The sequence below is a fragment of the Danio rerio genome, chromosome 19, assembly GCF_052040795.2.
Source record: "Danio rerio strain M-AB ecotype USA chromosome 19, GRCz13ab, whole genome shotgun sequence".
Taxonomy (NCBI): Eukaryota; Metazoa; Chordata; class Actinopteri; order Cypriniformes; family Danionidae; genus Danio; species Danio rerio.
In genome coordinates this window covers 6753238-6766594 of record NC_141039.2, presented here as the reverse complement: position 1 = coordinate 6766594, position 13357 = coordinate 6753238, and the positions used below count along the sequence as shown (strand labels likewise).

At 38.3% G+C, this 13357-nt stretch overlaps 1 protein-coding gene across 6 annotated transcripts in view; it reads left to right on the top strand.

Annotated features, from left to right (window-relative positions):
• si:ch211-264f5.8 overlaps positions 1-12648 on the top strand; it is a 198348-nt gene extending 185700 nt beyond the window's left edge. For 3 of the 6 annotated variants that reach the window (XM_087295325.1, XM_087295324.1, XM_087295327.1), the window contains 2 exons: positions 6137-6258; positions 10255-12648. In XM_087295325.1, the coding sequence (XP_087151451.1) occupies positions 6137-6258; positions 10255-10851 (719 nt within the window). In that variant the 3' untranslated portion in view covers positions 10852-12648. Of the gene's footprint in view, positions 1-6136; positions 6304-10254 lie in introns of all 6 variants that reach the window. The other 3 variants (XM_087295323.1, XM_087295322.1, XM_087295326.1) reach the window with 1 other exon arrangement.
• Positions 12649-13357: the final 709 nt, after the last annotated feature.

Genomic DNA, 13357 nt, shown 5'->3' with positions numbered 1-13357 from the left:
GTTTACATTTCCATTAAATTACTGCTTATGTCTGTGATAAAAATATTTAGTTACACTTATGCAAGTGTTTTGGTTAGGCCTGGTTTAAAACACCCTCACACTAAAGCAGGCTGTAATATGAGACATTTAGCCTAATACCCCAATGGCGCTATTTATTAAAGCACGTTTTCACAGCATTCCGGAAGGCACATCTTTTGTTTTCTTTAAAGCAATGGGCAAGCTATAAAGTTAGAATCCACTCATGCTCAATAAGCCCAATTTATTTTTCTTCAGTGCTGAGCTGGCACACTCGCGAATCTTCTCATTATTACAAACAAAGCAAACACAGCGCTTTCACTGATGAATGAATCTGTGCTTTTAAACAAATCGACTGAGTCTTGCATTCAGTAAACTGTTCATAAAAACTTGTCACTTAATTTAATTAATGATTCCTTGACAAAGACAATCTCTGCATCCAAATATGCCTACCTTCAATACATTAAAGGTGCCGTAGAGGTGGTTAGATGATTTCAGTTGTTCTCTGATACAAAGTAGGTTTGCGGACTAGGTAAGTTCAAAACGTCTCATGAAAAATAATAGGATCCCTCTGGAATCCTCCAGGTATGCAAATGGGCAGAGATGGCAAAAATACACACATCCTTTACTCAAGTAGAAGTACAGATACTCATGTTTACTCATGTGAAGAACTCAACACACTTATGTACTCAAGTAAAAGTACAAAATAATACCTCAGTTGCCAAAAAAAATGGAATAAATTGAGTAGATGTCTTTTTCAATCTTTTCACCCGATATAAATATATATCTATAGAGGTTTACTGTATTTAATCTTGGAGTGAGTGAGATTTCTAATATAACCCAGCAGAGTAACCTCTTCTGCTCCTAAGCTGTTGAGGATGGAATGTAGGCTATATTCAATTTATATATTGCTGAATTAATAACCATATTAATTAAATGCCCAGCTTTGTAAAACTCAGAGGTAATGTGATAACAAATCCTAGAAAATATTTGTAATATTTTAAATATTATTACACACACTCACCGGCCACTTTATTAGGTACACCTTACTAGTACCAGGTTGGACCCACTTTTGCCTTCAGAATTGCCTTGATCCTTCGTGGCATAGATTCAACAAGCTACAGGAAATATTCCTCAGAGATTTTGCTCCATATTGACATGATATCATCACGCGTGTTGCTGCAGATTTGTCGGCTGCACATTTATGAATCTCCACCACATCCCAAAGGTGCTCTATTGGATTGAGCTCTGGTGACTGTGGAGGCCATTTAAGTACAGTGATCTCGTTATCATGTTCAAGAAACCAGTCTGAGATGATTTACTCTATTTGACATGGCGGATTATTCTCTGGAAACCCTAGAGATGGTTGTGTGTGAAAATCCCAGTAGATCAGCAGTTTCTGAAAGTCTGGGACCAACAAACATGCCATGATCAAAGTCACCTAAATAACCTTTCTTCCCCATTCTGATGCTCGGTTTGAACTGCAGCAGATCATCTTGACCATGTTTACATACCTAAATGCAGTGAGTTGCTGCCATGTGAATGGCTGAGTAGAAATTTGCATTAACAAGCAGTTGGAAAGGTGTACCTAATAAAGTGGCCGGTGCAGTCAGTGTATACATAAATTATATTTTAGTATCCACTATACTATATATTATAAGTGTATTAAACACAAAACAATTAAGTTGTCCCCCCAAGAACCTAAAGAATTGTGTTGATTCAGCTCATATTTGATAAGTAGTTTGAACAAGCAGCAAAAAATCCTTTATTTCAGCCTTGAATGTCATAAAAAAGCATGAATGCTTGTGTGCTGTGTATCTGTTTGCCAACAGTAGCCTTATCTCTCCTACTTAAATATATCTTGCTCTTCAAACAAATCCATTTGAGCTCAATATAAGAAATGTGTTTGACTCAAAGCAGACAAACAGTGGCGGTGAGCATCTTTGATTCCCTGCCGTTCTCTATATTGTTATAATATGGCATATAGGAAGCACTACATCCGTCTGTTTGGGAATGACAGATGCTTCGCAGCTCTGCCAACACCGAGAGTGTTTATTTATGTGGTCTGGTGATATTTGCATTCTCTGTGTTGTAGACTCACACTAGCCCAGGGGGAATGGAAGGAAAATATAGCTGTTTCGGTGCACGCAGGCCTGTACACGCATGTGATTTCTCTGGTGTGGCTCACAAAAGCTTGCATTTTTTTTTTTTACCAGATAGTGACATTTACAGTCTCTCAGGGTTATTTACAGGTCGGCGAGAAAATGTCAGATAATATGAGCTCTGTATTTTGTGATTCAGCACGGCTGTTCCTGCACAAGCACATCATTTGTGTTCCTTTGTGAGGAAATTAAAGGATAGTTCACCCAAAACTGACATTCTGACTTTAATTGACTTGGCTTAAGGTCATCTGAGATGAAGGTGACTCTTTTTAGTTTTCAATAAAACCCGAAGGAACATTTTTAACAGTCTGGGGATGACATTTGCTGTTACTTATAATGACTCCTATTTAAAAAAAAAAAGCTGTAAACAAACAGGATTTGTGCGAAAGCTGCAGCTTTTATAATAAGGACACATATGTCTTTCTGTGTATGTTTTTTTACTCTCAAAGTGCTAGAAATTGACTTTCATTTTCATTGGTAACTGAAATTGGGCGAGGCAGTGGTGCAGTAGGTAGTGCTGTGGCCTCACAGCAAGAAGGTCGCTGGTTCGAGCCTCGGCTCAGTTGGCGTTTCTGTGTGGAGTTTGCATGTTTTCCCTGCGTTCGCGTGGGTTTCCTACGGGTGCTCCGGTTTCCCCCACAGTCCAAAGACAGTGAATTGGGTAAGCTAAATTGTCCATGGTGTATAAGTGTGTGTGTGAATGTGTGGATGTTTCCCAGAGATGGGTTGTGGAGATGGGTTCCCAGAGATTCGCTGTGTAAAAACTTGCTGGATAAGTTGGCGGTTCATTCTGCTGAATGAAGGGACTAAGTCGACAAGAAAATGAATGAATGGTAACTAAAATTGACCCAGATTTTGATGATGAGCTAAGATGTTATTTTGGTTGGGTTGGGTAGCTATTTTTTCATGAATGTTTTTATTATCATCATTTTATTTTTAGAATTTAAAATTTCTTGTTGTGGGGGGGAAAAATATTATTATTATTAATAGTAGTAGTAGTATAATTATTATTATTATAATTGTTACGATTATTATTAATATTATTAGTAGTAGTAGTAGTAGTAATACTATAATAATTATAATCATTATTACTATTATTATTGTTGTTATTATTATTATTAATAATAATATTATTATTATTATTATTATTATTATTATTATTATTATTATTACTATAATTATTATTATAATTACTATTTTATTATTATTACTATAACTATTATTATTATTATTAATATTGCTATTATTATTATTATTATCATTATTATTATAATTATTATTATTAATAATAATAATAATAATATTATTTTTATTATTATTATTTTGTATATGTATGTATAGTTTTTTAGAAATTCTATTTAAATAAAATACAAAATTGTATTTTTTTGTTTAACTAACTGCAATTAAAAAATAATTAAGTTATAATAAAAAATAATTAATAAAAATATACATATTTATTTTAAAATAATTGTATTTATTTTAGGCAACAAATATTATTTTAGTTTCATGTTTTTATTATTTTAGATTTAGTAATGAGCTACTGTATAATAATTTTGATATTAATAATATTTAATAAAATAACGCAATAAAAAAATGATGGAACGTTTCTTAATTCCAAATCAACAGAACATTTTTGTTTAATTTTTCATTCATTTATTTTCTTGTCGGCTTAGTCCCTTTATTAATCTGGGGTCGCCACAGCGGAATGAACCGCCAACTTATCCAGCATTTGTTTTACACAGCGGATGCCCTTCCAGCTGCAACCCAATACCGGGAAACACCCACACACACTAACTCACACACATAAACTACGGCCATTTTTGTTAACCCAATTCACCCATAGCTTATGTCTTTGGACTGTGGGGGAAACCAGAGTACCCAGAGGTAACCCACACAAACACGGGGAGAACATGCAAACTCCACACAGAAACGCCAATTGACCCAGCCGGGACTCAAACCAGCAATCTTCTTGCTGTAAGGCGACAGTGCTAACCACTGAGCCACCGTGTCACCCAAAAATAAGTATAATGAGTTAATAATAACTGTATATAAAAATCAAACAATAACAATTGTTCTGTTAATTTGGAATTATGAAATGTTTCCTTTATTTTATACATCCAGTGGTTAAAGTCTTTCTTCCCACACACTTCTGCTTGTTTTTAGGTCTTGTTCATAGGTTTAAATAGTTTTCCTACATGTGATAAAGCTGCTTATCCTTCCTTATATAAGACAAAAACAAAGAATATCTACAGATGTTATTTCATAAGAAGCATGCATGGATGGATCCGCTTTTTTTCCCCATTCAGCTCATTGAAACAAATCAGTTCAGACATGCATTAAAAAAATAAAGTCTGTTCAGTCTTCATGCCGAAAACTCATAGGAATGCCGCCTACACCCACCTACATCTCCGAAATGTACTTTAATAGGATCCCTCTGGAATCCTGCAGGTATGCAAATCTCTAATCAGATCCAAAGTGTGTGCGTGCAAGTGTGTGACCTTGTATTACTTACATTGTAAGGACCAAATGTCCCCACAATATCAGTAAATTCCGGCCTTGTGTGACATTTCTTGGTTCCCATGAGAAAAATGGTTCATAAATCACACAGAATTAAGCATTTTGAAAATCTAAAAATGCAGATTTTTTTATCTGTGAGGGTTGAGTTTAGGGGTTTGGGGGGCAGAATGTACAGTTTGCACAGTAGAAAAAATCAATACGACTTTGGGAAGTCTCTATAAAGATAGCTGTACAAGTGTGTGCGCGCTTGAATGATATTGTATTACTTGTGTTGTGGGGACCACATGTCCCAAAGGAGTATAGCAATACCAGTACATTTTAGCATTGTGGGGACTTTTTTTAGGTCCCTATGAAGAAAATGGCTCAAAAATCACAGAGAATGAAGTATTTCAGTGTACATTATGCTGTTTATGTGTGTCCATGCTTGAATGACTTTGCATTCCTTGTGTTGTGGGGACCAAATGTCCCCACAATCATAGCAGTACTAGTCAATTTTCAGCATTGTGGGGACTTTTTTGGTTCCCATGACAAAATGGCTTTTAAATCACACAGAATGAAGTATTTCAGAGTATATCATGCTGTTTGTGTGTGTGTGTGTGTGCTTGAATGACCTTGTATTATTGCGTTGTGGGGACCAAATGCCTCCAAAAGTATAAAAGTACCAGTACATTTTAGCATTGTGGGGACTTTTCTTTGGTCCCCAATGAAAAAAAGGCTAAAAAAAATCACACAATCAAGTATTTCAGTGTACATTATGCTGTTTGTGTTTGCGTGTGTGTTTGTGCTTGAATGACCTTGTATTCCTTCCGGAATTGTGGGGACTTTTTTAGTCTGCACAGGAAAACAGCTCATGAATTGCACAGAATTAAATATTTCAGAGTACATTATGCTGTTTCTCTCTTTCTCTGTGTGTGTGTGTGTGTGTGTGTGTGTGTGTGTGTGTGTGTGTGTGTGTGTGTGTGTGTGTGTGTGTGTGTGTGTGTGTGCGTGCTTGAATGACCTTGTATTCCTTGCATTTTGTGGTCTAAATGTCCCCAAAAGTATAGCAAAACCAGTAAGTTCTAGCATTGTGGAGTTTAAGTATTTCAGATTACATCATGCTGTTTGTGTGTGTATGTGTGTGTGGGGGGGGGGTTGTACATGGTTTTTCTGACATTTCAAGACATGAATATGTATAATGACATGGATATGACACTGGTTTTACTAGAAGGTGGTGAATTATGAGGACATTACTGATGACTCTTTAAGTCACACAGAATGAGCAGTTTCCTATGAGGGGTTTAGGGATAGAGTTGGAGGAGGGGGATAGAAAATACAGTTTGTAGAGTATAAAAACTATGGAAACCTGCATATTGTCCCTACAATTCATAAAAAAACAATCCTGAGTGTGTTTGTGTAAGGATATTTCTGTGTGTTACTCACCATGTTTTTTTTTTCTTCAGGTCTTGGTATGGATAATATCGGCGGGATATTCGTGGTGCTGATATGTGGGCTCATAATCGCTGTTTTTGTAGCCATTATGGAGTTTGTGTGGTCCACGCGCCGGTCGGCGGAGACAGATGAGGTACGCCCTCACCCCTGCCCCGTCCGAAACCACAGACACGCACGAGTAGGTCTCCACGCCAACCAGTCACACCCTCTGTGTTTCTCATATAATCCAACTGTTCTATAGCTTCCACATAGTTTGTTGCACATATTTCTGCCACCCCGGTATTGAGTTTGGAACCAACAATGAGATTATATAATTATCTCTAAATACTCCATTTGATGTCGGTTGACGTTAAATAAATGATTCAAGACTGAAGGAGAATGTGTCAGTGGAAAAGAAACATCTTATATTCTTCAGAAGCAGAATATTGACTGTAGTTCTTCTACTGTACGAGATGAAAACATGTTTTTATAATTCTGTGAGTCAAAAGAAGCATCTGAAGTTAACTCGTTTCTTCTGCCTGAGGACATGTTGCATCGCATGAAGGTTAATATGTTTACATGCTGGGCGAAAGTCTAGCAGTGATCATTGGTTTATGCTGAAGCCTTTGTGACCTCACTAATGGGTTAACACATTTACATGAGCATCTGCATTGTCGTCTTATTAAGCATAACCGGGTTAAGACTGCACATGTAAACAGACACATCGCTCACAAAAGACCTAAAGCAGAGAAAGAGATTAGTTTTCATGTGTATCTGGATTTGTCTAGAAGCAACCTGCATATTTATTAGAGAATGCTTGTGTTATGCAAAACCAGAGCGCGTCACAGTCTTTGTTTATGATTGAAGAACTTGTTTTATTCATCATATTTGAGACAAATGAGGAAATCGCATGTACTTAGTTCTAAGTTTATTCGGAAAACTTTATTTTGCACATATTATTCAATGCAGGCTGTTTCTGCTGCTCAAAAGGTCATACTGTAGGTTTGCTTTCCTGGGAGCATGTCTGCTGATAAAATATGAATCTCGAACTACATGTATTTTAGATGTGTGTATCTGCATTGCAATTCACTTTGGATACATTTTAATGACTAAAACCAAAATGTGATTCATAGAACTGGAATAGTCATATGAAACTAATTCCACTCACCGGCTTTATTAGGTACACCTGTCCATCTGCTCCTGAATGCAAATTTCTAATCAGCCAATCATATTGCTGCAACGCATTAAGACGTGTAGACATGGTCAAGACGATCTGCTGCAGTTCAAACCGAGATCAGAATGGGGAAGAAAGGTGCTTTTCAGCGACATTGAAAGTGGCATGTTTGTAGGTGCAAGACGGCCTGGTCTGAGTATTTCAGAAACTGCTGATCTACTGGGATTTTCACGCACAACCATCTCTAGGGTTCACTGTGAGCAATGAGTTCACTGTATTTTAATGGTCTCCACAGTCACCAGATCTTAATCCAAAAGAGCACCTTTGGGATGTGGTGGAATGGGAGATTCGCATCTACGTGATGCTATCATGTCAATAATGAGCAAAATCTCGAAGGAATATTTCCAGTACCTTGTTGAATCTTTGCCATGAAGGATTAGGGCAGTTCTGAAGACAAAAGGGCGTCCAACCTGGTACTAGTAAAGTGTACCTAATAAAGTGGCCAGTGAGTGTATGTTGCAGTTTGTAGGTTTGTTGATGTTTTTTAAAGTCACTTCAGTATGATAAAGTATAGAATAGAAATATTGTGATTATTTCATCTTAAAATGTTTACTATGTGAACGTTTTAAACTGTTATGAATTGATTAATTACACAAATTACATTGATAAAAGTTGAATTTTTAGCATCACTGCCTGTCTTCAGTTTCACACCATTCTAGTAATATTATATTCTGTTATGATCAGTTATTATTGGTGCTCAAACATTACTCTAATTGTGAACTTTTAGTTTTTTTCAATGTTGTAAATCTTTTTTTGTTTGTTTTTTTTTTTTTTTTTTGGAAACTGCTACACACGTTGCTTTTCAGGATTATTTAACAAGTAGAAAGTTTAAAATAACAGCAATTAAAAAATAAATACAGTCTGTAACTCAATGAATGTGTTTACTCTCAGTTTTGGTCAATTAAATGTGTCCTTGATAAACAAAATTTATTTTAAATGTACTTTTGAAAAGAACATTTTCAACAAAAATAAAACCTTGATCATAATAATAACCATAAATATATATATTTTTTGAAGGATCTTTTGACACTGAAGACTGAAGTAATTATGCTGAAAATTCATCTTTTAGTCACCAAATTTAATAAGTATTAGGGGAAAAAAAACTGTTACTTAAAATGATGAAATTAATGCAGCCTTGGTGTACAAAATGAAGCAATCTCAAACCTTTAAAGGTGCACATGCGTCTACTTATTCTGGTATAAAATATTTTACAAGGATAGAAGTTGTGTGTGAATAAAAATATTTATATTAATATAAGTATACAACACACAACTGGATTAGTCATTAGAAATGCTTTTCCACTGCTATGGTGTGTTTTGGTCCGGTACTGAGTCCCTGAAATCAAAACCAACACAGGCTCATTGTTAATACAAACCCCTGTATAAATTTCTGGAGAGCGTGAATTATGTATAAAGATGCATTTTGTCTTTAAAACGAACAATACGGGGTGGTATGATGCCGCCGATGGCTTCTGTTTTTTTACGCTACCAGCTGACGCGCTTACTTTGATGTAAATAGCTTTTATGCTGTTACCAGTTTGCTCAGTGACTCGCCGTGTATGTCAGTTAACTTGAGATGCAGAGAGGAGTTGAGCGTGATGATGGGGTTTGAGTCTGGCAAACAATGGTTGCATAAATCTGGAAAAAAAATAGCAAAAACTAAAAGTAAATAACAGGGTGAGAACGTGGTAAGATCTGAAATGTGTACAAATCAGGTGGACGCGAAGGCTTTTGTTTTCCTGGATTGCTTTTGACAACACTGTCGGTTGGGTTTAGGGACGGGGGTTATCTGGTCAATCAGTGATTTTGAAAGCTCGGTTGGGTTTAGGGAAAAGGCTGGGTGGGCAGATCAATCAGTCAGTCTGTCGACAGCGGCCTCTGGTGAATTTACGTGAGAACAGCAGGCACGAATGGCACTCGGCAGAGAAATTTGAGATCTGCAAAAGTGTACACAGCGGCCTCTGGTGGTTTTGCAAAACAAAAACGCACCTCCTGGGATGTATTTTGTGCTCTCCAAAAATGTATACAGGGGTACATATCCAAATTGAGCCTTGGTTGTCAAAACGGCTACCTCAACTTCTCAATATGAAATAGTAGTAATGATGATCGCAACCCAGGTTCATTCTGAAAACAGACCTATAGACATTTCTGAAGACTGCAAAATACGCCGCCGTGGGTTTTTTTGCAGTTTTTGTTTTTGCGAATCCACAAGAGGCCACTGTGTGCGCTTTTTGAGATCTCAAATTTCTCTCGTGAGTGCCATTCATGCCTGCTGTTCTCACGTAAACCCACCAGAGGCCGCAGTCGACTGACTGTTTGACTGACTGATCGACTGACCCACCCTCCTCCTGGCCTAAACCCAACCAACTTTATTGATTGACCCGCCCACCCACTTCCCTAAACCCAACCAACAATTTTCAAAAGCAATCCAGAAAAAGAAAAGCCCTTGTCTGATTTTTACCACGTTTTACCTCATTCTCACCCTGTTATTTACTTATTCATTTTATTTTTTGGATTCTGTTTTTGTCCTACCTGCTTTCTGGAACCGTTCTCCATTGGACTTGAACCCCGTCCTCATGATCGACACCTCTCTGCGTCTCAAGTCCGCCGACGTACATGGCAGCTAATTGGCTACAGCATAAAAGCCGTCCATACGGAGACATGCAGTCAGCTGATAAGTGCAAAAAAAATTGGCGTAATACCGGCCCAAAGTGTTTGTTTAAAAAATAAAATGCAGCCATACATACCTCTGGGTACATAATTCGAGGTCTCCAGAAATGTCTATAGGGCTACGGTTTCATAATGAGCCTGTGTAATTCCCATCACAATCATCTCATCCCATCATGTATCCTTTTCTCTTTGTATGCCTCCCTCCTGACTCTCGTCCACTCTCTTCCTTTTCTTCCTCCTCACCCAGGTGTCAGTGTGTCAGGAAATGATGACCGAATTCAGGAATGTAATCTCCTGTAAAAAGAACTCTCGTTTGCGGCGACGACGAGCTTTCTCGTCTCAGGGTGTCCTGCGACACCCGGCCCGTCTCCCTTTAGGAGCTTCGCGGCCCATCAGACTGGTGCGCGAGATGCGTCTCAGCAATGGCAAACTCTACAGCGGGACGGGAACAGTGCCTAGTGGCACACCAGGACCGGGACCTGCTGCAGGCGCAGCAGAAATGGGCCCAGGCCCTCAACGACTACTAGAAGACCCTCTCAATGCTAGCGTCCCAAGTAGCGCTCCTGTTTTGCTCCCTACAGCAGCGCCCCGTGGATGTACGCATGTAAGAGTGTGCCAGGAGTGCCGGCGGATACAGAGTCTTCGATCCACATCGTCTTGTTCGCGAATTTCGCCACTGGCGTCAGCAACATCGTCTTTACCCCGTTTACCGCCGCCGCCGCCAAACCCCGAAACTGAAGAAGAAGGTTTGAGCAGCCCACGGAGAGCAAAACCCGCACCTCCGCCAAGGCCTGTGCCTCCAACTAAATCCCCCTCCACTGATCTGCTCTGCAAGCAGGAGTAGGCCAACATTCGGGACGGTAAATTCATGTAAATGAGCGCTGGAGGACAGACTCATAGACCTCCTGTCAAAGTGACCTCTGGGATACTGCAAACAAAGGATGCAAAATCACATTAATGGACTCTGGGAGAGAGAGAGGGATGATGATTCAGCCGGACACTTAACACCACGTCATTCAGAGCCAGCGCAGTTACTGTTACAATGCATATCCCGTGAACGTATGCTATGCAACATGGAAAGGGAAACTTTAAAGACGACTGTACTTTTTGCATAGAAGTGCGGAGATTTTCCACGAGTCGAGATGGAGGACTGCACTCCTGGAGTCAATGTGTGCACGCAAAACTCAAACGACTTTGGTGCAAACTAGTACTTTTCTTTTGGTTCTTTAAAAAAAAAGTGGTTTTAAAATCTTTTTATTATTATTATTATTATTCCTGAATGTCTCTTGGTTTTCTTTCCAGGCTTTCGTTTAGTTTTTTTTTTGGAATATGATACTTGTATTGTTAATTTCTCGGAGGACTAAGTATATCGGTTTTTTTTTGTACGTTTCAAGGGGAGCTTTTGTTTTTGGTTATCAGAGATTTCAATCTAGTATTATTTAATTTAAATGTCAACTGTTAATGGTTAAAATCAACATGAAACAACATTGAAAAACCCAACTCACTCCCCTGATGTATTTGCAGGTAGACAGGATTTTCAAGGAGGAAAGAATGTAGGGCACGACTTGATTTTATCCATCGGGAATTGAGTGGATCACGTAGCGCGAGCATCTCAGACCTGAATGTCAGCGGATTATGGATGTCATTCACCCCTGAGACCATTTCAGCAAATCCCAGTGGTAACACTGCTTTTCCAAATACGAATATGTCGTTATTTGCTATTTCTGCTGTAACTTTTATTGTTTCAACGTTTACCAGCATTAAATTACTGTGTTATATATGTTGGCAACATTTTACAATGGATTCGGATTACTGTGCCTGCTACTGTAGTCCTTCATATTGCCAATTTGGCTATCGGTTAACGTGAACTAATAGCCCGCACAGCAAAGACGATGTCAACTGAACAGGAGAATCATTTCAAGAAGAAAGTAAGTTACACTTTTATAAAAGATTGTGATATTCCAGCATTTTATTTTTCTTCAAATTAAGGGATTTCTGGGGAGTTGTTTAAACTAATGTGTGTTAGGGAACTAAACGGCATCGGTTTTGATTTCATGTTGACTTTAACAAGCTACCCATCAATATTTGTAATTGGCAAGTACGCCGAGAAGCACTTCTCATCCCCGAAACAAAAACAAGATAAGACGGCGGACCCTTTGTGCACTCGAAGGGGCATTTATCTGATTATGTGTGAGGACAATTAATGATGTTTTTCATTATGGAGCTAAATGAGCCTCTATCATGAATGGTTTGTTGAAGTGCACTAGAAGTTGCTGTCTGGAGGAAGCCGGTATTCATTTGTACCCAAAGTGTAAACATAGCAGCCCCGTTTAGAATCTGCAGCATCATAGCATTCATATGTCGGTGCTTTTACGATTGTACGTACGTGTGCGAGTGTATGAGAAGAATCATTTTTTTTAAATCAAAGCTGATTTTTTTAAATTTCTCATTAATTTTCGAAGATTTCTATATCAGTGCTTGAAGAATCACACCCACGATGAGGAGAACAAGGCAAATGATTCAGATTATATTGTTATCAATATTCCAATAAAACTGTGGGGTTATGTAGGAGGGCTGTTGCCCCTCTTCGTTAAATATATAGACACATGTTTGGAATAAAACGGAGTGATTTCAACTGTGACTTTTGCTTTTGTTTGTCGTTAATATTAGATATACAGTTGAAGTTAGAATTATTAGCCCACCTGTTTATTTTTCCCCACAATTTCTGTTTGACGGAGAGAAGATTTGTTCAACACATTTCTAAACGTAATAGTTTTAATAACTGATCTCTAATAACTGATTTATTTTATCTTTGTCATGACGACAGTAAATAATGTTTGAGATATTTTTCAAGACACTTCTATACAGCTTAAAGTGACATTTAAAGGGTTAATTGGGTTAACTAGGCAGGTTAGGGTAATTAGGCAAGTTATCAACCCAGGCTCATTCTCAGAACTTAATCCCACGAATGTTTCTGGAGACCGCGAAATACGTCCCGAAAGGTACGTATTTGTGCAGGTTTTGTTTTCGCGAATCCGCAAGAGGTTGCTGTGCGCGCTTTTTCGTGTCTCAAACGTCTCTCACAAGGGCGTTCGCGCCCACGCAGTTCTTGTGTAAGCCCGCCAGAGGCCGCTGTTGAACGACCGTCTGTCTGAATGACAGAATGATTGACCGTGCGACCGGCCAATCGGCTGACTCACCCTCCTCCTTCCCTAAACCCAACCAATGATTTACAAAAGCTGTCAAGAAAAAGAAAAGCCCTTGTCTGGTTTTTACCACGTTTTCAAATTTTACCACATTCTCACTTGTTATGAACTTGTTCACTTTATTTTTTGGATTTTTGCTTACCT